The sequence below is a fragment of the Furipterus horrens genome, unplaced genomic scaffold (assembly GCF_987537825.1).
Source record: "Furipterus horrens unplaced genomic scaffold, mFurHor1.1.pri manual_scaffold_9, whole genome shotgun sequence".
Classification (NCBI taxonomy): Eukaryota; Metazoa; Chordata; class Mammalia; order Chiroptera; family Furipteridae; genus Furipterus; species Furipterus horrens.
Window position 1 is genome coordinate 100,063,144 of NW_028327179.1, and position 23,080 is coordinate 100,086,223.

Sequence of the window (23,080 nt, forward strand, 5' to 3'; positions counted from 1 at the left end):
GCTGCCTGGCCCGGAAACAATGTTCGAGGGGTGAGGAAAGGGGCTTTAATGAAAATTAAACAAAATGGGGAGCCAAAGTGCAAAATGTCCACCCCCCATAGGGGGGCCATCATGAATTCCACGTGGATCCCCTCAACCCCCTTCGGGCCCCCAGTGGAGACCCAGGGCTTGGAGCTTCTGTCTCAGGTAGCTCTTGAGCTGGGGCAGGCCTCTCTGTGATTCCAGTTCCTCAAAGGGCAGCTGTGGGAACAGGGCAGCAGGTCACCCACAGCCCTGAGGGTGGGTGGGGTGGGGGCGCACATGGACTCAGGAGGGCCGGGGCGGGGGTGGGGGCGTGCTCACCGGCAGGAGCAGGTAGCCCATGAGGCCCAGGTGCCGCTCCCGCAGGGCCCGCGAGCCCAGCAGCACTGTGCCATCCCGGCAGAAATGCCAGCGTTCCCGCAGCATCAACACCACCCTGGGGACAGTGGGCTTGGCTCAGCGTTGCTGTCCCAGAAGGCAGGGGGGGCCCTCTGCCCTCCTCCCTTACCTTTGGGCAGGGTCTCGGGTCGTGGGCTGAGAGGCCGCCTGGCCCCGGGAACAGGACCTGGGAGGGTACGGCAGGAAAGGGTCCTGGGTCCTCACGGAGAGCACAGCGCCGGAGCTGCTGGCACACAGCAGGAAGTCTGGAAGGGCAGGCGTGGGGGAGAGTGGGCCGCTGGCCTGGCTTTGCCAAGGCTCCGTGTGCCCAGGCCCGCCCGCGCTCACCTGTGCAGTAGCCTGGGGGCACAGTCAGGTCCTGGCGGTATCGCTCCTCCCCCAGCAGCTGGCGCAGCCCCTCGGCCACCATGTCCTTGTGGCTGAGAGGGGAGAGGAACACGGATGGAGGGGAAGCCCTGGGGTCGCAGTCTAGCGGGGGACCCCCCCACACACACACACACACAGCTCTGCGACCCTGGGCAAATACGCCTTGGCTGCCTCCAGGGCCGGTTCTTGAATAAGACTGCTGAGGGCGCATCAGCCTGAACAGGGCCTGCCTCTCTGGGTTTTCTGCTCTGCTGCCTCCAGGCGGCACCCCCTCCCTGCCGGGCAGCCCCACCCACCTGTACTTGCAGCGGGCGCGGTCAGTAATGAGCGGCTGGGGGAAGATGGGCACTTTCTGCTTTCGGGGAAGGCGGGGCCCCCGGTATCCCGGGAGCTCCAGCTCCACGGCTGTGTCCAGCAGGGAGAGGTAGCGCCGCACGATCAGGGCATGAGGGGTGCCTGTGGGCAAGGGGATCAAGACTAGCGGGGCTGCAGGCCTCCACCCCGCTCGCCCCTGCCAGCCGGCCCTCAGCGTCCCCGCCAGCCTCCCCGTCTGCGCACCACTGATGTGGCTGATGAAACCTGGGGAAAAGACGAAGTGCAGGGCCCGGAAGGGCAGGCACTGCAGCTGGCACAGTGACATCAAGATGTTGACCGTGGCCAGGGGGGTCACCCCTGCTTCCCGAGCCAGGATCCTTTCCAGGCAGGGCATGAACTGTTGCTCCCGGGGAAAGTAGTTCAGCCGCCCAAAGGGCAGGACCAGCTTCTGTACCACCTGTGGAGGGAGAGCAGCCATCACCCGGCAGGAAACAGTTCTCCCGAACCCTTGACCTGCAAACTCAGAACGTCACTGCGAAGGGAGAACCGTCCCCCCACCTGGCACACAGCAGAAGCTCAGGGTATGAGCAGTGTCTGGAGCCCCAGGCAATGAATCACCAAACAAGGGACGGAGACATCGCTGGGGGGGCTGGGAGGAGTGGGATCGGTGACAAGAGGGCAGGCAGAGTGCTTGGGGAACTGCAGAGCCATGCCCGAGCCGGGAGGCGGAGAAGCCAGGGAGGGTGCGAGCCAAGGTGGAGCCCTGGGGACAAGGCCTGGCTGCACGGTCTGCTGGGGGAAGCAGCCAGCCAAGCCGGGCAGGGGCTGGGCCTGACAGGTGGCCGAGAAGCGTGGGAGGCAGTCCCACCTTGCTGTTGAGCTGGCCCTCCTGGGCCACCAGGAAGTGGGCAATGGCTTCCAGAAGCTGGGGCTCCCGCAACCGGTGTCGGGCCAGGTGCTGGGCCAGGAGCACCATCGCCTGGGGCGTCAGGTCCTCTGGCCTGGCCTCTGTGGAGGACGGCCCATCACGTTGGACCCCCAGGCCAGATCTCCAGACTGGCGCCCACCCCTGTCCTCCTTAGCCCCCGCCCTCCAACCGGCCTGTAGCCCCGCCAGCACCTGCCAGGCTTCGGATGAGGTGCGGCTGTGGGTGCCTCAGGAAGCGGGGGCAGCTCAGAGCAGCTTCCAACCTCTGCCCCCCACGGAGGGCAGGTTGCAGGGTGGGGGGCGGCTTCGGAGGGAGGCGGGACCTTCGCTCCCGCTCCAGGGCGCGCACCAGGGGCCCGTCTGCCGGGAAGCCTGAGAGGGAGAGGGTCAGAGGAGGCAGCTCTGTGCCAGGGAGCTGCGCTGCTCTGCTCAGCCCTGAAGCTGGTAGTGGGTCCCCAAGCTCTCTCCTCTCCATTCTCTGGGCTGGGACGTTGGCTACAGTGTAAGTGTGGGGTGCCACGTAAACTAAGGGGCCGCAGCAGCCTGTGGGGGAGGTCTCGTCCCAAGACGGCACACACGCTCTCATCTCGTTAATGGGGACGACTTGTGGTGGCCCCTAGTGCACGACGGTAGGCAGGAGTAATCTGGGGTAGCACCCTAGCTAGCTGCAGCAAACGCTGTGCGACCCCTGATGTCTGCCGTGGCTGCGGGGGAGCAGCAGTGTGTCAGGGTGCGGCCGTTCCTGGCAAGGCCTAGGCGGTGCCTTCTGTCAGTGACCTCGGGTCCTCTTGCTCTTCTCTATCCTTCTGTTAACACCCACCCCCCAGGCGCCCTCCTCACCAAGAAGGACTGCAAGGTGCAGACACACGTGGATGGTGTGCATGTCAAAGGAGGGGCAGCTGCGGAGGATGAGCTGACTCAAGTCCTGCAGTGTGGCCTGCTCCACAGCAGGGGGCCGTGGCTGAGACCCCAAGAGCTGGCCCAGACGACGAAGCGCCACCGGGTAGTGGTGGGGGCGCACCTTGGTGGGGTTCTGGCCCAGCCAGCGCAGCAGCTCCCCAGGGCTCCTCGCTTGTTCCAGAAGCCGCTGCAGTCCCTGCACAGGACCTGCATGGGGGCCTCCTCCAGGAGGCCGGTCCCCCCATTTGCTGAGCCCCAGAGAGAAGGGCTGTACTGGTGGGAGCAGCAGCAGGCCTGACCACCGAGCAGCAGAGGCCTGGGCAGAGAGCAGGACTCGAAGCATGGAGCTGGGTGATGGAGACCCTGAGGAGTGGCCCAGAAAAGGGGGTGAGGTTTTCCCCAAAGGGGAGCAGAGCCTGCTTTCCACTCCTCACCTCACTCCCCATCCAGAGGGGCCTGGGATCAGAGCAAGCCAGAGTCGCGTCCACCCTTCTTGGCGGCTGCTCTGGTCCTCTTCCCCACCGGCCCCTCTCTGCCTCCTTCCGCGCTCTGAGACAGCGCTCCTTCCGTGGTCTCAGCGCAGGGATATTTACAAAGCAATGCCACATGCATGACCTCCAGTCCTCCTTACACGCCGGTGAGGAGGGGGGCAGGGCTGGCAGTGCCTCGACTTCACAGGTGGGGACACCAAGACCCAGAGAGGTGCAGGGATTAAATGAAGTCCGAGGTCACCAATCTGGTTAGCGGTGGCGCCCAGCCTGGAGCCCAGCTCGGCCCCGCGATCGGCGATCGCGCCCCACCCCGACCGCCTCCCCCTCCCGCAGGAGGCGGCGGCGGCGCGGTGGGACGCGCGCGGGCTCCGCGGCTGGAAGGTGCTGGGTTCCATGCTGGGCGTTCCCCCTTACCAGCTGCGTGACCTTGGACAAGTGGCTGCGGCTCTCTGCCTGAGCCTCCTCGCCTGTGAAACGAGAACGCAGCGCCCACCGCGGACGGCGCCCGTGGAGCCTGGGGGCGCAGGTGTGCAGTGGCGCGGAGTCGGCGGTGTCAGGGCCCCCCACGTCCCCCCAGCCCGGGGACGCCAGGAGACCGCGGCCACGGCCGCCAACACCAACTCCCGCCGCCCTCCCGCGGCCCGCCCCGCAGACGCGCCCCCCTACATGACTCCCCAGGCCCCGCGCAGGTCGCTCCCTCGGTCTGTCTCGGGGCCCGGGAGCCCGGCTCCCCCCGCGGCCTCCTCATCGGCCGGCCACCCAGTCCGCCATCTTCCCAGCAGCCCCCAGACGGCAATCGCCGCCGCTCAGGTCTCGGCCAGCAAAGACGTGGCTCCCGTCAGGCCCTGCGCGCCGGGGTGGGGTGGGGGCACCGCGTCCCCGCCTCTGGCTTCCGGGAAGCTGCGCGCGCACACGCGCACCGGGAGCAGGGGGGCGGGGCCCGGGGGCGGGGCCGAGATGGGGGAAAGGTGAGGGCCCACCGCGGAGGGCTGGGCAGCGCAGAGGGCCCGTGCGTGCCGTTGCTCCCTTTCTCGCAGTCGGCAAGGCCCCATGCTGCCCCGCGGCCACACGCTCAGACACACACCGAGACTGAAAACTTCACAGTTGTTTAATCTGCACAAGTTCCAGGGGACTCCCCCGGCCCCTCCCACCCCGCCACGGTCCTTGGCTCCCCAGATCGGCAGAAGGAGCGATCAGGGACTAGAGGCGGCTGCGTCCTCGGGCAGAACACTTAAGCCGGGCCCAGGGGTGCGGCCCCGCTCTGCCCAGGGCCAAGGCAGCCACAGCAGTTGGCTGACCCGGAGGAACGGACGGTCCGTGGCGGCTGAGGGTCAGCAGCCCCAGGCAGCGGCTGGGAGCCGTGGAGGTGGCAGGCAGGGGCCTCCGCCTGCCCCCGGAGTGCTCTGCGGCGCCGGGCTGGGCTCCAGGGCAGCGGAGAGAGGCAGGTCCTGGCCGGAGAGGTGGGCCTGGGCAGACAGCAGCTCCCACGCCGCGGTGGGGAGCCAGGTCCAGAGGGGACGGCCACACTGCCGAGAGCCCGCGGAGGCACTATGGACGGTACATGGCAAAAGCCAGGAGACTGAGGAGCAGGGTGAAGCCAGCCAGACCCAGGGTGGCCGTCAGGGGGAAGAAGGGCCGGTACTGGATCTGGCAGTACCAGAGCAGCAGCAGCAGTAGAAGCAGCAGGGGTAGGAGCAGGCTGCCTATTTCCAGCCCGGAGGGGCCTGGCTCTGACCCCGGCGGGCAGGGCGGGTGCGGGGGGCCGACCCGCGTGGACACGTGGCAGTGGAGCACGCAGCTGGGAGGGAGGTGGAGGCTGCCCAGGGTCTGGCTGTCGTCTCCCAGCAGCTGCCCTTGGTAGATGAGCCGCACCTGCTGCTCCCGGCCGGGGAACTGGGTCCTGAGGAGAGAGGGACCTGGGTAACAGAGCAGGCCTCAGGCAGTCCTCGTCCTGTGCCCAGAATAACACTCCCACCCTTCAGCGACGCCCAGGTCATGGCCCCCAAAAGGGTCCCCTCCTGCTACAGGGGAACAATGCAGTGTGCGATCTGGGCAGCTCGTTCCCTCCTCTATGGGAGGAGGGGAAGTCTCAGGAGGCTCTTCCAGGTCTGTGGTCACTTCCACCCCCTCCTTGCCTCATCCCAACTTACCTTTTCAGGGCGCCAACGGTTTCGTGTGGCCAGGCCCTGGCTACCTGCTCTGAATCGTTGAGGAATTTCAGCCGTAGGACTAGAGGCTCCTGGGTGGAGTCCAGGGGTGGTGGTGCTTCCGGGGTCCCTGTGCCAGGCTCTGGGGGTGCAGCCTGACCTCTGTGTCTCAGGCCGGGGATCTCAGCTCCCGGGGCCTCCCCTCTTGCGCTTTCAGTGACTGCCATGGCTTCACTGGGCGGGGCTGGTGTTGGGGTTCCTGACGGCTGGGGCAGTGGGTCCGCGCCCTCCGACGTGTGTGTGGACACCCAGGCGAGAGCGAGCACCAGCACGCAGGCAAGCACCGCGAAAAGGACAGTCACCTCATCACCCACCCCTTCAATCAGGGCCATGGCACCTGCCTCGCCCGCCGAGCTATGGAGCTGGAGAGGCACAAAGAACCCATGCGGGCTTGAGGGGCTGGCTCACGGGGGCCAACAGCTCTCTGAACTTCAGCGGGCTCCTGAGCCCACCCAACCCCGACTTCCCACGGCCCTCACTCCCCCGACCCCTAACCCCAGCCCCAGCCCAGGGCACAGGCTGCCTGACTCTTACTCGCCTCACGTGCCCTTCCCATCACCGGGTTCCAAGTCCCAACTTCTGTAACGTGAGGTCTAGATCTCTAACCAGCTCCCCAATGCGCTCAAACCCTATCCCGAGATAAGGGCCTTGACCTTCTGAGCACCCTCTCCTCTAAATTCAATCTCACCAAACTTCACCCCAAAGCATCCCTAGTCTTCGTTCGGTCTGCTTCATCCCGAAGTTTATTCCTTCACAGTTTCACCCCAAAGCTGCTTATCTACCCCGACGCTTCTCTCCTCCTCCACGGCTCCAGTTTCTCCAAGGGGGAAGGAAACAGGCCTCTCCGCCGCCCCTAACCTCTTACCATTTACCCAAACTCCGCCCGCCCACGCGGATCGCTTCCCAAGGCTTCCCTACGCCAAACGTCAAACTCCGCCCTTTGACAGTGTGGAATCTCTCAGGGTGCCACCCCCCACCCAACTCGGCCCCACCCCGCGGTGGCCGGACTCCGAGCTGCCTCCGGAAGCCTCTCCAAACCCCGCGTCCTGCTAGATCCCACATCCCGCCCGGGAATCCGGGACTGCGCCCTCCCCATCCCCAACCCCTCCATCACCCCTCCCACCGCCCCGCCCCCCTGAGACGTGGGAGGGCACGGGGGATTCCGGGACCCGTGAGCGCGGACTGCCGGGGCTTGGGGAGGCGGGGTGGGCGCGGTCAAGGCGCGGGGACTCACCGCCCGGCTCCGCCAGCTCCATAGCGGGCCCTCGGGCACTTCCGGGCGGGAGGCGCCGAGGTCGCAGACACCTGAGGGCACCCCTCCTTCCCCGCCGCCGCCGTCCAGAGCACTGTGGGACTTGTAGTCCGGGCCGAACGCAGTCCCCGTCCTCCGCCCTGCGGACTCACGTGCGGGGTTCGGTGAACTGGTTCCGGTGCCCTTAGATTGCCGAGGGGCAGGCGGGGCAGGTTGGGGAGTTGTGATAGCCCCCAAAGGTCTGGGCTGCAGCAGGATCCGCTCCCCTCCCCGCCAACAGCGAGGGTGCCCGTCACTGCAGGAACCAACGTCAGCTGGCGCGCGTCAGAGCACCCTGTGTTGTGAGATGCGGGCTCTGGTGAACTCAGGTGGCTCGGTCAGCTCTGATGTCAGGGGAACGCCAGAAGGCACCTTGGACCCCCCCAAGTTGACTCTTCAGCCCAGAGCCCGGTAACCATGGGCTGCCCTACCAGTCTGGCTGAGTATACTGGTCCCCAGGGCTGGCCACTGTGGCTTGGGCTGTCCTTTTCCCTGGGTCCCCTCTTCCGCCTTGAAAGCCCTGCCAAGACTGAAGGGAAGCATGGACTTTGGAACCTGACACGACGCTGATCCCTTATCGCTTATTGACCTTAGGTTCGTTATTGAGTTTCTTTGAACCTAAATTTCTTCATTCCTAAGACCTCCCTCATAAGGAAGAAATAGGTGTTGGGCTAAGTAAGTGTGCAAACTACATATGGGATATTTGCTCAACTAGTACTAGCACACTCCCTCCACTCAAATCTGGGCTTGGAAGTTGGGTCCTTAGCTCCTTAGCATCATATTATGGAGAAGTTGTTGATTAGAGCTCCAGCCTGGCCTAGGCCAGCTAATTTCTGCGGGTTTCCCCTCCTTCCTCCGGGCTCCTCTAGATTTTATAGGCCAGCCTGGATTTAAAAGTAATGTACCCTCGTGTTCCCATAGCACATGTCTACTTGTGGGGGCAAGTCCTCCAAGTGTTGTCTTGGGACAGTCAGTTTAGATTTATCACCCACAGAACCAACTGATCTCTAGGTCCTTCCCTCCAATCCATTCATTTATTCTACAATCGAGTTAAAAGATATCCTGGACCCCAGGTGTGTGTAAGATGCTGTTCCTGCCCTCATGGGGCTCATACACTACTAGAGAACACACATGTGGACCACACACCAGTGCTACAGTCAGTGTGTGCTGGCTGCTGGGCAACACATGTTCAAAGGCCTGCAGCCTCAGCATCTCTCCTGGGAGGTGGTACCTGGTAGCAACTTTTTGCTGTGGATTCTAATAATTATCTAAAAGAGATAGTAGATATTGCTTTTAGAATTATAGGATGTCGGGTGTTCTGTTCAGACACTATGTGTTGCAAATGAAGCCCAGAGAGTGTGTAAGACATTCTGAAGGTCAAACAGGTAGGTGGAATCCGCATCTCTCAGGAGCTGGGGAGGCCCCCAGTGTTTATGACCTTGCGCCTGGTTCTTTGGAGGGTACAAGAAACTTAGGAATGGTGACTGGGTTGGTACTGGGGCAGAGTTGTGTGGGTAGCCAAGTGGAGTGTGTGTGGGGCGCAACTTTATGCTGGGAAAAGACCCAGCTTGGCCTGGGAAGTGGAAGTGTGTGTAAAAAGGATGACGCATGTCAACTGTGCCAGAGGACATGGGGGAGGCAGCCCTGGCAGGCTGATTGGCTGGGCCAGTGTCCTGCACATGCCACCTTTTGTGGCTTTTAGCAAAGGTTGCTGAGGTGGCTGGCTAGCAGAACTCAGACAGCTCTGGCAATGGGTTTGCAGAGAACTGGGACAGTGAAGGGGGCTCCGCAGCCCTAGAAGGAGTGGACAAGAACACAGGAGGGACAAAAGGGCGAAGACAAGGAAAATTAAGACAGTCATGGGGGCTCTGGTGTCTCTTGAATGGGGAGAGCTTGGGAAGAAGACATACTATTTGGTTCCTCCCTCTTCCTTCTATGCACCTGTGGAGTCCGGTCGTGGTCAGCAAACGCTCCCCAGTTCTGCAGAAGGGCCTCTAAGAAGCTGGAAGATAGGAGTGGGGACGTTGTTATTCAAAGTGCCATTTCCAAGGCTCGCAGAGAGAACTGGAAATAGCTTTTTCAGCCTCTATGCTGCAGCTGGCAGTGGCGAGTCCAGGGGAGGGCTGGTTTCTAGGGATGACCTCTGGGCTGGGACAGGGGATCCTGTGCCGCACCGAGGGCCGGAGGAGTAAGGGAGGCACAGCTGGGCCCGGGCTGGCGGCCCTCCATGGCCCACCGACCGCGTTCCTCGGCACCCTCAGGCACAGGGCGCTGTTGGGGCAGTGCCCGGAGACCGTACACCCCACCCAGACCCGCGCGGCGAGCCGAAAGTGAGAGCCGCGCCGGAGGAGGCCGAGGCCGCCGGCCCCTCCGAGCCGTGGCCCCACGGCTGGTGTGGGTGGGGGCTGGAGAGGAGGCGGAAGAGCCACGACGAGGTGGGAGGGGCCGGAGCGCCCGGGCTGGAGCCCGCGGCTCGGGGGTGGAGGCTGCAGAGCCTGCGAGCGAGGGGCGGGGGCGCTGGCGCCCGCGCGCGGGAGGGGCGGGGGCGGCGGGGAGGGGGGCTCGGGCTGCGTGTGCCGGGGCCGGCGGGGGCGGCGGTGCGTGCGCATGACGCGGGGGGAGGGCCCGGGCCGCGCGCTCCCGGTCCCGTTGTTGTTGCCGTTGGAGGCTGTTCCGAGGCAGAGGGATCGCGGCGCCTGGAAGCGCCCGGCGGCGGCGGCGGCCCCAGCGTGCGCGGCGGCGCCTCCCGGCCCCCGGCCCCATGCACTAGCCCCGCGCTGCCGGCTCCGTAGTCCCAGCCCCGCCAGCCCCGCCAGCCCCGGGCGGCCGCCCGCCGCCGCCGCAGCGCCGCCCCGGCCTCGGCCGGGCCCGCTTCGGGCCCCGCGATCCCGGAGCCATGAACTTCCAGGCGGGCGGGGGGCAGAGCCCGCAGCAGCAGCCGAGCCTGGCGGCGCCGGGGGGCGGTAGCGGTGGCGGCGGCGGCGCGGGGGGCGGCGGGCAGTTCGGCGGCGCGGGTCCGGGGCCCGGGGGCGGCGGCCCCTCGCAGCAGCTGGCCGGCGGGCCCCCCCAGCAGTTCGCGCTCTCCAACTCGGCGGCCATCCGGGCCGAGATCCAGCGCTTCGAGTCCGTGCATCCCAATATCTACGCCATCTACGACCTGATCGAGCGCATGGAGGACTTGGCGCTGCAGAACCAGATCCGGGAGCACGTCATCTCCATCGAGGGTGAGCGGAGCCGGGGCGCGGGAGCCGGGGCGCGGCGGCCCCTCTGGCGACGGCGGGGGACTCTGCGGGTCCGGCCCGGCCACGCTATCTCCGTCCGGGGTCCTCGCGCGCCTCAGGTCCGGGCCACGCGTTGTGTTGAGCGCCGGCGCTGCAGAGCCAGCGTCCAGGCTTCGCCATATCTCGACTGGGGACATTCGGGCCGAGGGCCGGTCCCGTGCCAGGATACGTTTTCTGCTCTTAATGCTACAGGGCTCGACGGTAGTGTCTCTCCGGGGATGGGGACACTCGGAAGAGCAGAGATTACGGGGGGGGGGGGGGGGCTGGGCCAAATCCGGCCAGGCGCGGCCCGGGAGGGTGGGCGCGGCGGAGGGCCTCGGAGGGCCAGGAGGTGGGGCCGCTGCCTGAGCAGAGTCTCGGCTGCTGCCTGGGCTCTGCCCCGCGGCGGGGCGGGGATCGGAGCCTCCCGTTAGCGGATGGCAGCCTTCCCGGTCCCAGCGCCATTGGGCCTCGGAGGGTGGCGCTCACCGCGGCGCCCTCTCCCGACGCACATCCCGCACGCTGCTGAGGCCCAGCGGGCCGAGCGGGCCGGGCGGGCCCGGCCTGGCTTGGCGCTAGGGCCACGCGATCGCGTTGGAGTCGCTGGATGGTCCATGCCCACCTTCGCCGGGTCCCATGCGCGCCAAATCCGCCAATGCTGGCCAGGGAGCCCCTTGCGAGGTGGGCGCGGGACAGCCGGGCGCTGACCGACTTCCAGGGACACGGCGCCCGTTGTGGTTGTCAGGAACCGAAGCGCCGCGCTCGGTGCTGCTCTGTGCTACTTTCTCTAGGCTCCTGGGCCCTGGGCTTCAGCTAGTGAGGGGCGAAGGAAGCGGGTGCAAGCGGCTGGCAGATGCGCCTCCACCCCTGGTGTGGTGGGGGCCGGCACCACCCGCAGGCAGCCCTGTGGCATGGTGACCTTTGCGTGCCCAGTGGGCAGATGGGCCTCACCCTGGGCCATCTGCTTCCTCCTCTGGTTCCGTTTGAAGGGGGACGCCCACCCGCAGGTGGTGGGTTCAGTCTCAGTGGAAATGCAGGGCGAGCGTAAGGCCTTGTGGCGGTGACAGGGAATGGTGCGCAGGGGCCTGCCCACTCCCAGTTAGGACCCCACTGTCACTTTGACCTCTTTGTGTGTGGCTCTGGGGGCCGCTCGCCTGAACACCCCTTTCTGCTTTCAGAGGCCCCTGTCGCTGGGGTAGGAGCACTAGGTCTTCTGGGAGTAAAGGACCCCATTACACTTGGGGTCCTGCCCCTTTGTTGTGACATCCTTTCTGTCTTTTCCCCAGCCCTCTCCAGTCTCTTTCCTCTCAGGGCTGGCTGAGTTCATTTTGAACTAATTAGGTGACGGAGAAAAAAAAAAACCTCATTAACATGGATCTGAGTAAATGGCCTGAATCACTGCTGTGGCTGGGGACCTGGAGATGGCATTTGTGGGAGCCTGGGGCCCCAAAGAGAGGAGATGACCAATTTCTCCTCCTAGAGCTGAAAGGTGGTGGGGTGGGGCCAGGCAGGGCGAGGGGCAGCGTTCCCTGCAGCTCCAGCCTCCTGAGGAGGAAGTGGAAGTCCCCAGCAGCTCCAGGACCCCACCCCCATCCCCGCCCCTTTGGGGAAGAGACTGGGGCAACAGCCACAGAAGGGGTGAGGGGAGAAGCCTGTCCCAGAGCTGGGAGGGGCCGGAATCTGGCTTCCACATCTACCTCGTCCCCCTTTAACAGTGATTAACCCCTACCTCCAGCTCAGAAAGCCTCTTGCCCGGCACCTTCTGCAGTGGGAAGGCCATGATTGCTGGAAGCACTTGAGTTTACACCCAGTCTTAGCCGGTGGGTTCCCCAGTTTGTCCCTGTGACCAGCTTCCCTACTGTGGTTTGGAAGTACCCCGTGTTCCTGTTTAGCCTGGGAGCTTGGTGTCAGCCCTATGAATCCTGGGACCTGATGTCTCATTGTCACCCGGCCCTTCCACGCCTCACACATCCGTTCTCAGCTCGCCTGGTCCCTGCTTCCCTGTCCTGTCGTGGCAGGGCCTCCCACCTCTTCCTTTCTCCCCCCTTTTTTCCAGCCTCTTTCCTGGGACCCATCTTTACAACCCACCTCACCCCTGCTTTCCTGCTTCCGTCTCCCTGGCTTTACTGCTGTAGGCAGGCATTAAAAACAAAAAAACCCAGAAAACCCCTTCTCCAATTTCTGCCCTATGTCCGTCCTCTCTCCATCTGCCGAACCATATTCTTGCTGCCCTGCAAAGCAGCATCCCCACTTTCTTCCTTGGCGGAGGGATGGGAGCAGCTTCTCGGCGGTCCCCTGCTCACTCTGGGCCTCACCGGGCCCCCCCTGCCAGGGCCCAGCAGACCTGGGTTGCAGCTGTTACATAAACACACTCCCGGCCTGGGAAGCAGATCCTGTGTTTACTGGGGACGAGCCTCTTGGTGGGAAGGGATGGCATTTTCCTGCTGTATAAGCCTCACTCCATTGATACTCCGGTGCAGTCAGATCCATCTGCAACCGAGGAAGTGCAGTGGCCCCTTGCCCTCCTTCCTGCCTTCTCTCCGCTTCTCTCGGTCACCTCTGATCCCGTGGTTAGGGCAGGAGGAAGCTAAGGAGCATTCGGCTTTGCGGGGTTTCAAAGGTCAGGATTTGAGGGGAGACTGACCGTTTTTGGAAAAGTCCCTTTTCCCACCAAAGGCCAGAGAAAGAGAACGCATGTCCACCCCAGGGTCTTAAGGAAGGAGAGAACTATAAGCAGGAGCTGGGATGGCACGGGAGGCTCCCCACGTGCAGAATCTGAGCGTTTTCACCTCCCTGGTGGGAAAACAGGCTCAGAGAATGGGGGGTGGGGGGGGTGCTGATCGGCCAGGGGTTGGGCTGGGCCTGAGTCAGGGAAAGGAGCTCCAGGGGCTTGTTTGGGTCTCCTGCTGCGTCTTAGGAGACTGTGGAGGACCTGGGCCTCAGGCCAGACAGGGGACTGCCTGGGCACCCGGAATGAGGGGAACCGGCCACGCAAGCAGGAGCCAGATGAGCTGTTGGGAGAAGCCGCCCTTGGGGTCCTAGCAGGTGGCCTGGAAAGGCAGGCTTGTCCCTGAGAAGATGTGCCCCCTGCCCCAGGTTTGCCCGAGTGTAGGGCAAGCAGGTGTGGGCTCTGCCGGTCCCCAGGGAGTGCCTAGAAGTGAACCGTGGCTACTGCTGTGAGCAGGAACCAGGTCTGTCAACTGGGCGACTTGTTCCTGTCCTCCTTGTTTCCCCCAGGGTCTTTTTTTCAGCAAAGTTCCTTTGAGCATTGCAGAGGCAGACCAGCTTGTTCTCTGCTGCAGGGACTTTCCTTCTGCCTCCTGGGCGTGGGGCTTGGTACCTGGCATCAGGCTAAAGAGGGTTTTCGTGTTGGTTCAGATCTAGGCTGGGGTGGCGGGGCGGGCACTGGGCTGGGCACAGGCGTGTCAGGCTGGGCTCAGCAGCCGCACCCTTCCTAGGAGGCCTGCCTGAGGCCTTAGAGTTTGTTCCCTGTCTCCGAGTGTCCTGTGACTAGGTCCTGGCAAGAGCCCTGTGATGCAGGGAGAATGATATCCATTTTGGAGACAGGGAAGCTGTCTGCTGAGTGAGCAACTGGCCCTCCTGCTGCTTCTGGGTGAGGGGGCGTCCTCCAGCCGGCTGACGCTGCTCACCTGTGGGACTCGCTCAAGGACAGATTGCTGAGGCTCCCTCCAAGGAGTCAGATCAGGGCGCTGGGACCTGAATCTGCATTTGGAACTTCCCAGGGCCATCCTGGTGCTTAGCTGGTTTAGGGAGTGAGGGCCTGGTGGGGGGCTGGTGGCCTATTCAGGACTTTGCACAAAAGAGCTCTAAGAATCCCCCAACAGAGGATATCCGTGTGGGCGCTGGTGGCCAGGGAGGGCCACACTTGTTCCAGATACATTTATTTATTGAGCTGGCTCCTACTGTGTGGCCCAGTTGCACCTCGCTCCGCAGAAGGCAGAAAGGAAGGGCCGGGGGGGCTGTGGTTTATCTCTCTACCTGTGGGGGAATGGATCAGCCTGTAGGAGGTGCCGGACGGGATTGCGAGCAGCAGGAAAAAACCCAGATTTTTAAAAAATCAGGGCAAAAGCTAGAGACTGGAGAAGACGCCTCAAAACCCCTTTCCTTAAGGTCACAGGAGAGAGAAGGAAAGACCTGCCTCAGCCTGACCTCGGGCAGCAGGGAGGAACCACCCCCATTCTGCCCACCCCCCCAATTCAGTTCTCATTCACTGCCAGGCAGGAGACACCGCACAGATAAGACAGCCCTTGTCCCTAAGTACCCTTTGGCCAGTGCCTGCCGTTTACTTTACCATTTCTTTCTCTTTTTGTTTTTTTTTTAGTTTTAATTTTTTATTGATTGATCATAGAGAGAGAAAGAGAAATATCGATGTATTGTTCCACTTATTGATGCATCATTGGTTAATTCTTGCATGTGCCCTGACCAGGGATCGAACCTGCAACCAACCTTAGCATATTGGACGACGCTCTAACCCACTGAGCTACCGGCCAGGGCCTGTTTCTTTAAGTGAAGGTGAGAGAGCCAGGCACGGGGTCCCAGAGAAGGAGCAGGCTTGCAGGGGTGGCGGGGGAGGGTGAAAGTACAGCGTGGTGTTCAGGGAGCAGTAGGCTGGGGCGTTGAGTCCACGGGGGGGCAGGCAGGAGGGCCCCGGTGCGGGCGTTGTGACGCTTTATCCTGCGTTATCCGTTTACACCTTGCCTGTTCCGGGAGACCATCTGAGATGGCACTTGGTCCTGCACGGGAGGGACTGTCGCTGGAGGCCTGGTTTGGAGAGCATGTGCTCTAGGCCACAGCGCGCGGTGCTGGGTGGGTCAGAGGGGGACCAGGCGGAGTTAGAAGCGACTAGGGGGCTCTTCACGTCCTCCCCGTCCTCTCCGGAGCACTGTGAGCCCTCACAGCCGCAAGCGGGGAGGAAGCAAGGACGCCCTTCTTGAAAAGCGGGACTTGCGTGGGGGAGCTGAGGCCTGGGGGAAGGGGGAGGCAGAGAGGGGGCCCTGAGAGGTTCTGGGGTGCTAGTCAGTGTCTCCTAAACCCCGACCTGGACCCCCTCTGGCTTGTCCTCATTCTCTTTTCAACATGCAGGTAACGCAAAGCTGTTTAGCCAGATGGCATCCCTCCGGACCCTAGCTCACTTCCCCCGTGCGGGCCAGGGGCTAAGGCGCAGGCCGCTGGCTCTGGGGCTTGGGGCTGAGCTTGGGGCTGAGCACGAGGCTGTGGAAGTGGGAGAAGGGGGTGACCTGGGACACCGGCTCTTGGCAGAATTGCACCAATTCGCGTTCTGCCCGCCCACCCGCCAGCCTGCTGGCTCTGGCAGTACTGTAGGTCACCGTTTCTTGTCCCACAGACTCTTTTGAGGGGTGCATGCATCATCCGCACTTTGCGAAGGAGACAGATAACCTAGGGCTGAGGGGGGACTCCCTTGGCCCCACAAGGAGCGGCAGAACCCTGGGCTTCACCTGCCCTTCCAGCTCCAGGGCTCGCTCTTCCCCTTTACGGATGGACCAGTGCGGGGCCCCGGTCGGCCCTTCCGTGGGTGCCTCTCAGGGGTGCTTTTGACCTTGAGTGTACCTTTTGGAAACGCTTCAACTGTAACTTAAGGGCGGCTCTTTCCTGCTGTAACCGTCCTCTGATGTCTTGGGCCCCCAACGGGACGGTGCCTCCCGGAGCGCCTCTCCCCCTGTCCCTGGGCAGCCTGGGTGTGGACAGCGTGCCTAGTAGGTGCTCGATCAAGAAACACTCCAGTCCTTACCTGGCGGGGAGACACCCTCACGAAGGCGGTTCTCCCAGGGCGAGGCTTAGGCATCGCACCCCGGATGTGCTGGCCCCTGCGATTTCTGCATCATTTGTGGTGGCGGGGGCCTGCGGGAACACTTCAAAGTATTTAAACATTGTTAAGGTTTCAACACATGTCACACCAACGAGAGTAACGCCTGCTCGTTGTCACCAGTTCAAGTGGGCAGGAGAGAAGAAATGTGCGTGCCCCCCGCCCCCCAGAGGCCCTCCCCTGGCTGTCTGCCCTCCCGTCAGTTTTCCGTCCTGCATGTCATCAGCTGGCCCCTCTGTGATAGACTTGAGGTTGCTGGCGTTTCACAGGAAAAGGGGTGTGGAGTTGTCCCCAGGGTCTGCCCGACATGGGGGGAGGCAGGATTCCCGATTTCTTCTTCCTGTTCTGCTGTCGACGGGCTGTGAGAACCTGGGCAAGCCACGCGTACACACGCGTGTACCCGTTCTGGCCAGTCTTCCTCCAGGAGCGTCCTGGTCGTACCTGTGCAGCTCACCATGACCCTGCACGGGAAGGAGTGTCTGAACTAGCTCCGTCCCAGCTCTCTGGCCTTGGGGGTCCCCTTGTCCAGGGAGTGTGGGCTCCCGTCACTGCTGTGTTTCATACATGGCTTTTTGCACAAAGCCTGGCTTCTGTGACACGCGCTGCCTGGGGTCCCTCAAGGTGCGGAGAGGTGACATCTGCAGTGCCTCCGTTTCCCCCCCGTGAGATGTGTGCCAAGGTGTGAGGGGGTCTCGCGTGTAAGGGGCTCCCAGCAGTGCCTGGCACAGAGTAAGCGCCTGGTGAATGCTCCTCGTTTGGGGGGGCCGCGTGGTGCTCTGCGTAAGGGTGTAAGTTTATTATGCACGTCCTTGGACGTAGATCTTCCTACACTTGTCCGGTTATTTCCCTTGGACAGATCCCCAAGAAAAAGAAAATGGTGAGACTTTCAGGTGTGCCCATTTCAAGGCCACACTGCCCTCCTGGAAGGCCCTCCTGGTTCCAGGGACAGAGACGCCCTCCGTCATTTGTATTTTGTTTCATTCTGTTTATATCCTTCATTCATTTTCTTCTTGGTCGGTTCCTCTATTTCTTGTGACATGTATAATAAGACAGTTTTAATCTTAGTATCGGTTTTTGTAAAGCGTACCTTTCTGTCCATCGGAGGAGAGGGCCGCCTCGGGTCCCTCTGCCCTGGACCCCGCCCCGCCGGGTGCCAGCGGGAGGTGCCCGCGCTGGCTTCCTGCCGGTTGACAGTGCGCCTTTATTTCTCCTGCTTTCCGTCTGCGCCCGTCCTTGCCGCCGTAGGTGTGCCTGCTCACAGCGGTTTCTCTTCGGCTCTTTGTTAATTTGATGTTTTGATGGCTTGCAAACCCAGAGCCAAAGCTCTCGAGTGGGATTTGAGTCCCGTCACAGCTGCTGGGTGCGTGTGTCTGCCCATGTGGTGGGGCGGGAGCTCCTGGGTGCTGCCGGTGGCTGCCGCCAGCCCCTCCTCTGCCTGGTCTCTTCCAGGGAGGGACCCATGGTGATTTTTTGAGGGGTTAAACTGTCCCTAAATGAAAGCACAGAAGACTTTGGTAAAAAGCTCTGAAGGTTTGACGGCTTTCAGTCACTCCCAAGCCCCCCATCTGCTTGCTTGTTGCTTCAAGTCTATTCTAGACTGTTCTAGACTGTTCTAGACTATTCTGGACTATCTACATTGGGTGCAGTGGTGGAAAGAAGTCTGGGCGTCACTCGTCCTCTGTCAGAGCCCATATGGGGTCGTGGTTCCAGTCCCAACTCTGGAGCCAGGCTGCCTAGGTTTGAACCGCAGACCTACCACTTGTAGCTGCTTGGCCTCGGGTGAGTTCCTTCATCTCTCTGCGTCTTGGCTTCCTCGTGGCTGCAGTGAGGTTAACAGACGCTCCTTTCATGCTGTAGGTGGGAGAAGGAAGGAAGGTAACGCTCGCAACACTTTCCGACCAGCGCCAGCCCCTAGCACGCGCTCCCGTGCGGCGGCTCCGGTTCCCCGCTCATCGCCCGGCTGCCTGTGCAGCCTTGTAGGGGGTCGCTCCTCTGGGGGCGTTTCCTGAACCCCAGAGTTTGGGGTCAGTTGGCAGAGTGTGGCAGGCCCCGGGGTAGGGGTGCCAAGCGGGATCTGTCCAGGATTTCAGCTGATGGACAGGACCCTGAACTGCTGTGTTGCAGTTTGTCGCAAGGGTGTGTCACCCGGCCACCGGGAAGGCCTTAGTGTGATCGTTGGCCCGTTGAGTCCAGTGCTTCCTCTAAATCAGCACAGGCCGGGTGGGGCGGACGAGGGTCACCGTTGTTCGTATGGAAACATCAAGCAACAGTTAATAAGTAATAGCACAGGAATAAACTGTTTTGTGTACTCGCAACCGTGCACCTCCTTTTGCCCCAGCCTATGAGTCATGTGCCAATTTAAATGTTCAAATGGCCACATTCAAAACGAAAGAAAAGGTGAAATTGACTTTCACACTGTGTTTTATTTAACCCGTATATCTGAAAGAGTGTCATTTCTGCATGTAACCCACATAAACGTTTTTGATGAGACGTTTTACTTGTTTTTCACGTGAGGTCTTCACATCCCGCTCGGTTCCACACCCTCGCACCGCCCCCTGTGGGCAGGCGGCGTTTTGGCTGCTCAGGAGCCACGTGTGCCCCGCGGCTGTGATATTGGCAGAACAGCTCTCCCTTCAGCCTGGCACGGAAGAATACCTGTTGGTTGTAAATATTGAGTACAGGAGTATTCGCCTTTTGGACTCACTTTTCTCAAGTACTGTATTTAAAGCGACGCGCCTTTCAGGGCGCTGCAGCTTCCATTCAGTCATTCAACAAACAAGCACTTACTGGGGACCTGGTAAGGCCATGGGGACCGAGGGCAGACAACCCACTGAAAACAGGAGCTGAACGCACAGTAGCTTGTTGTTACTGTGGATTTTTCTTAAAACTGGAGCTTCAGCTATCGTTGTGAAAGGTCAGCCACAACGCTTGTCAGTGTCCACGGGTTCCCAAGCTGCAGGTTTGGGAACCACAATTCATACCCTTTGTCCCAGTCTTGCCGGAAGATGAACGAGGGAGTGTGCCCATCTGAGGGACTGTGCCCGTTAGTCAGTGTCCTGGTTACAATGGGTGGGGGGACTGTGTCTATTAGCGTCTTGGTTATGAGTGGGTTGGCCACAGACCTCTGAGTGGCTCATGTCACTTTGGTTTGGTGGTTTCATCTCATGTGGCTGCCACCCCCTTATTTATACCCCTTCCTATCCCCCCTCCCGTCCTCCCCTCCCCCCTCCCAGCCTGGAGGCTGGGCCTGAATCAGGGTGAAGGGAGAAAGGCCCGCAGGGAAAGGCCAGGCCAGGTCCCTTGTCTCCCGCTACGCGGCCTGCTGGCGGGCGGGCGGACTGTGAGCAGCACGCGGACGGGCCGGCCTTCCGCGCATCCGCTCTGCACGCTGCTCCAGCCCGGTGCTGGCCGGTGAGGTGCCGACGGTGCCGCCCGGACGCCGTGCAGGCGGAGGGGGTGGGCGTGCTGGCTCGGGCCGTGTTCTAAGGCCTCACTGCGTCCTGGTGACCTCCTTCTGGTGGAGAAGGATCCTGCTCGCCACCTTCCCCTCGGCCGTGACTCATGATGCTACACGTCACCAGCAAACGCCACAACATCGCCCTCGCCTGCTCCCGGCGTTTCAGACGGGGGCTGTGTCTGTAAGCTTTCTGCTGTGTGCTGTGCTGGGCCCTTCACTCCTGCCGACTCACACGCACGCAGACCAGCAGGAGGTCTGGGAGCACAGCAGGAAGTGCGCCAGGCTGGCCTCCTGGCCCTGCTGCCCCGCCCCCTTCTCGGCACTGAACTCAGCACTTTGCCGGCCTCTCTGCTTGGAGAGGGGGTGACTGTGGGCCTGGGAAGAGTATCCTCTAGTGTGGCAGCAATAAATGCCTGTCCCTTTCCCCAGCCCCGTCATGTTACCTTTGGTCCCAGGAGCCAGCAGGGGAGCCTGTGGCTGGCTGGGCTGGGCAGGCGGCCCTCCGCCTTTAGTGTGCCCTTGGTGACATCTTTGATGGGACGTGTTTAGGTCCCTCCAGCAAGCCCAGAGAAGACAGAGCAGAGCTCTGATTATACCCCAGCCCTGTCACTGCCGTCCTGAACCGGTGTTGGGTTCTCTCATCCCTTCCTGGGTCCCCGTCCCCCACCGGCGGTGGCCCTTGGGCCCTGCACGTGTCTCAATGGCCCTGAGGCACTCGGCAAGCTGGGATCTAACCCTGGCTCTGTCTGGCTCCAGCGCCCACCCTTCCAGTTCAAGGCCCTGGTCTGTCCGGTGCCCCCTACCCCAGCCTTCCCTGGCCTGGCACCTTTTGGGTGCCCTTGCCCCAGCCAGCATCGGTCAGGGCTGGTGTCTGCTTTGCTCACTGCTCCCCCTTCGAGCCCCCAGCCCAGCTCCAGCCTCGCAGGTAAAGCTTGACCAGTGACCGGGGGGCCTCTCAGTTCTGCGCCCAGCCCAGGAGCTGCTGGTATGGGAGGTCATTCAGGCAGAGCCCTGCCCGTGTCCAAGTAAGTGGTCTGTCCTGCCGCAGGGCCCCCTCTCAGCCTCGTGGGCCCCCGCTGGCCCCGAGGAGGGGAGAGCAGGTGGGGCTGTAGGCTGTCAGGTGACTGAGAGAGGAGCCCCGCGCCCCCCCAGATCTGGCAGGGCCTGCGCAGGTGCTCAGCAGCCGGCCGGGCCGGCCATTCGCGGTGGGGCCAGATGTGCTCTGTGAGCCCGTCTTCCCTCTGGCAGCAGGGAGGGGAGGTGCCTCCTGCCGGAGTCTCTCAGACAGGCTGGCACTCCGTCTGGCTCGGGCCCAGCTGCTGGCACTGGAAGAGGGTGGCAGTGCGTCAAGTTCTCTGTCCTCCCTGTTGGAGTCCCCATTCCTCCTCGGGGGTCAGAGCCGGGTCAGAGCTGGGCGATCCCCGGAACACGGGAGTCCTGCTTTTTGGCTCAGGCTCCTGACAGTCAGCTGGCTCTGGCCTTAAAGAGCGCTACCTGTCTGGTGAGCAGGCGTCCCTGGGAGGCGCGCGCGGCCTTCCCTCCGCCAGGGCCTGGGGAGGCGGACGCTGGGGCAGAGCCAGGTTCTGGTCCAAACCGTGTGACCCTGGCTGCTGGGGTGACAGGGGGTGTGAGGCCCCGAGGGCGCCTTGCCGCCCCTCAGTGAGGCGCCCCCTCCGGGTGGGGTGGGCAGGGACAGGCCTCGTGCCGCTCGGCGGTGGCCCGCTGAGTCCCGGTTGGGGGCGCCGATGGCACAGATACAGAGACCCTGGCCCGAGCCCAAGCAGCTTCACGCGACCCACCCAGGGGCTAAGGGGCTGCTGTGGGCCATCCCCTGTGACATGAGGGGAAACCGAACACTGGGGTTTCCTCGTGGTGGTGACAGGAAACCCGTCCTCACTGAGCGAGGGGCCGGTCTCCCCAGCCCTCTGGTCTGGAAAGCGAGGGCGGACTGGGTGCGGTCCAGGCCGAGGCCGCTGAGGTGTCCTCACCTGGGGACATTGTTTCATTGCTTTTAGGGGTGGGGGTTGCGGGAGAGACAGGAACATTGATGTGAGGGTACAGTTGCCTCCTGTACGGGCCTGGACCGGGGTTGAACCTGCGACCTTTGGTTACGGGACGACATTCCAACCAGCTGGGCCACACCGGCCAGGGCAGGTGTGCCTCTTCTAAACCCTGATCCCGACCCGAGGGCAGTGGTCACACCGGGGCTCGCTTCAGCCTGCTGCAAGCCTTTCCTTCCCGGGTTACCCCCAAAACTTGGTCAGCGGTAAATTGATTTTGCTGCCGGGGGTCACGGTCACAGCGCTCCCCAGGGCAGCCGAGGGCTGCCCCTGTCTCCGAGCAGGAGACCAGGGCTGGGTAACGTAGACTTGGCACCAAAGAAACCCGTGTTTACTGGCAGAGCCCGTCAGGACCTGAGGGCCAGAGGCCGGTCCCTGCACAGCGACCCCGTGTGGCTGCCGGCTGTGCGGACGGCGCTCAGCTGCTTCGCTGGGTGCGTGAGGCCCTGCTTCCCTGGAGCTGTGATTTCAGGATGGAAACTGCTGGCATGGCGTGTCTTTAAACTCTCCAAACGTGCCACCCCTGACTCTCGTCCTTGGTGTTTGTGCAGCACACGTCACAAGATTGACAGCTCTTGCGGTGACGGTGTGTTGCGGGGTTCTGAGCTGGGGGGAGGGGCAGGCTCAGATGCGGAACCTCAGAGAGAGCAGCACTGGAGAGAGGAGCTTCCTGTTGGCGCTCCCTGCGTACCTGGGGGGCGCGTCCCTGCCGGGGAAGATTTAGCCTCATTCCGCAGACAAGGAAACTGAGGTAGAGGAGTTGCCAAGGCTGCCTGCTAGTCACGACAGAGGCAGGACCCGAACCCGGTAAGTCTGGTCTCGGAGTCCGTGTTCTCGGCTGGCACGCGCCATTGCACCACGACAGACATAAAAGTTTTAGAAGTACGGGGAGGAAACGAGAAGCATATTGCATATTGTCTCAGCCGGGGATGAGAGGGATCCCCGTTTGCTCTCTCTCTCTCACACACACACACTGTTTTTTTGGTGGTGGTCATGGTCGGTAGGTGGGGACATGGAGTCATTTTCCCACTAAGCACCGCAGGGGGCGTTTCCCAAGAGCAGGTGCCTTCTCTGGCGTCAGGTAACCCCAGCGTCACACCTTGGGAGACCAACAGGAGGTCTCTAGCCTGTGGGGCCGGGCGCAGGTGTTTCTGGTGAGCAGGAAGTCGCGCAGGTGAACCGGCTGCATCTGGAGAGCCCTGTGCCCGAGACCTTGGCCGGTGGCCCCCGCCCTGCCCCAGCCCTTGGCACCGTCGGTTCAGGAGCACGCGTGGTCTGACTTGCCCACGCCTCCCTCCCCGACTGGGGGCCTGCCCTGGGCGCTCTGGGCTCTGTCTACGTGGTGTGGACCCACCAGCCCCTCGACAGGTCCCCTTTTGCTGTCAGACGTAGCAGTTATTCGAGGTTCCCGGGAGGGTAGCCCAGGCCTGTATTAGCCCCTCGCACGGATCCAGAGCTGGGAGAGCGGCAGTGCAGGTGGGACTTTGGAAGGTGGGGGAGGAGGAACCTCGGGGAGGGTCTTTGTGGAAGGGGGGCCCCTG

General features: G+C 62.6%; 3 protein-coding genes across 9 annotated transcripts in view; 1 reads left to right on the plus strand and 2 right to left on the minus strand.

Annotated features, from left to right (window-relative positions):
• Window positions 1-31: 31 nt before the first annotated feature.
• FASTK (Fas activated serine/threonine kinase) lies at window positions 32-4,263 on the minus strand. Of its 2 annotated transcripts, XM_090287697.1 has the most exons (10): window positions 4,086-4,263; window positions 2,869-3,291; window positions 2,221-2,400; window positions 1,970-2,109; window positions 1,345-1,558; window positions 1,083-1,242; window positions 748-839; window positions 530-665; window positions 343-457; window positions 32-240 (listed from the first exon to the last, which is right to left on the minus strand). In XM_090287697.1, the coding sequence occupies exons 1-10, from the start codon at window positions 4,165-4,167 to the stop codon at window positions 133-135; spliced, it is 1,650 nt and encodes a 549-aa protein (XP_090143823.1). In that variant the 5' UTR covers window positions 4,168-4,263; the 3' UTR covers window positions 32-132. The 2 variants fall into 2 exon arrangements, with proteins under 2 accessions (XP_090143823.1, XP_090143824.1); XM_090287698.1 differs by lacking the exon at window positions 4,086-4,263 and having other exon boundaries at window positions 3,050-3,654.
• Window positions 4,264-4,904: 641 nt separating this feature from the next.
• On the minus strand, window positions 4,905-7,450 carry TMUB1 (transmembrane and ubiquitin like domain containing 1). 3 transcript variants are annotated; one of them, XM_090287699.1, is made up of 4 exons: window positions 7,349-7,450; window positions 7,031-7,212; window positions 5,570-5,988; window positions 4,905-5,319 (listed from the first exon to the last, which is right to left on the minus strand). In XM_090287699.1, the coding sequence occupies exons 3-4, from the start codon at window positions 5,956-5,958 to the stop codon at window positions 4,968-4,970; spliced, it is 741 nt and encodes a 246-aa protein (XP_090143825.1). In that variant the 5' UTR covers window positions 5,959-5,988; window positions 7,031-7,212; window positions 7,349-7,450; the 3' UTR covers window positions 4,905-4,967. The 3 variants fall into 3 exon arrangements, with proteins under 3 accessions (XP_090143825.1, XP_090143827.1, XP_090143826.1); XM_090287701.1 differs by lacking the exons at window positions 7,031-7,212; window positions 7,349-7,450 and adding an exon at window positions 6,861-7,023; XM_090287700.1 differs by lacking the exons at window positions 7,031-7,212; window positions 7,349-7,450 and adding an exon at window positions 6,492-6,668.
• Window positions 7,451-9,762: 2,312 nt separating this feature from the next.
• AGAP3 (ArfGAP with GTPase domain, ankyrin repeat and PH domain 3) overlaps window positions 9,763-23,080 on the plus strand; it is a 47,789-nt gene continuing 34,471 nt past the window's right edge. The window contains exon 1 of one of the 4 annotated variants that reach the window (XM_090287693.1): window positions 9,763-10,141. In XM_090287693.1, the coding sequence (XP_090143819.1) occupies window positions 9,814-10,141 (328 nt within the window). In that variant the 5' untranslated portion in view covers window positions 9,763-9,813. The remainder of the gene's footprint in view (window positions 10,142-23,080) is intronic. The other 3 variants (XM_090287692.1, XM_090287689.1, XM_090287690.1) reach the window with 3 other exon arrangements.

Coding starts and splice junctions, on each gene's coding strand:
- FASTK (XM_090287697.1), bottom strand. CDS start 4,167: ATGAGGAGGCCGCGGGGGGAGCCGGGCTCCCGGGCCCCGAGACAGACC. Junction 458..529: donor ACCCGAGACCCTGCCCAAAG/GTAAGGGAGGAG, acceptor CACTGTCCCCAG/GGTGGTGTTGATGCTGCGGG. Junction 241..342: donor TGGGCTACCTGCTCCTGCCG/GTGAGCACGCCC, acceptor CTGTTCCCACAG/CTGCCCTTTGAGGAACTGGA.
- TMUB1 (XM_090287700.1), bottom strand. Junction 5,320..5,569: donor ACCGTTGGCGCCCTGAAAAG/GTAAGTTGGGAT, acceptor CTCTCTCCTCAG/GACCCAGTTCCCCGGCCGGG.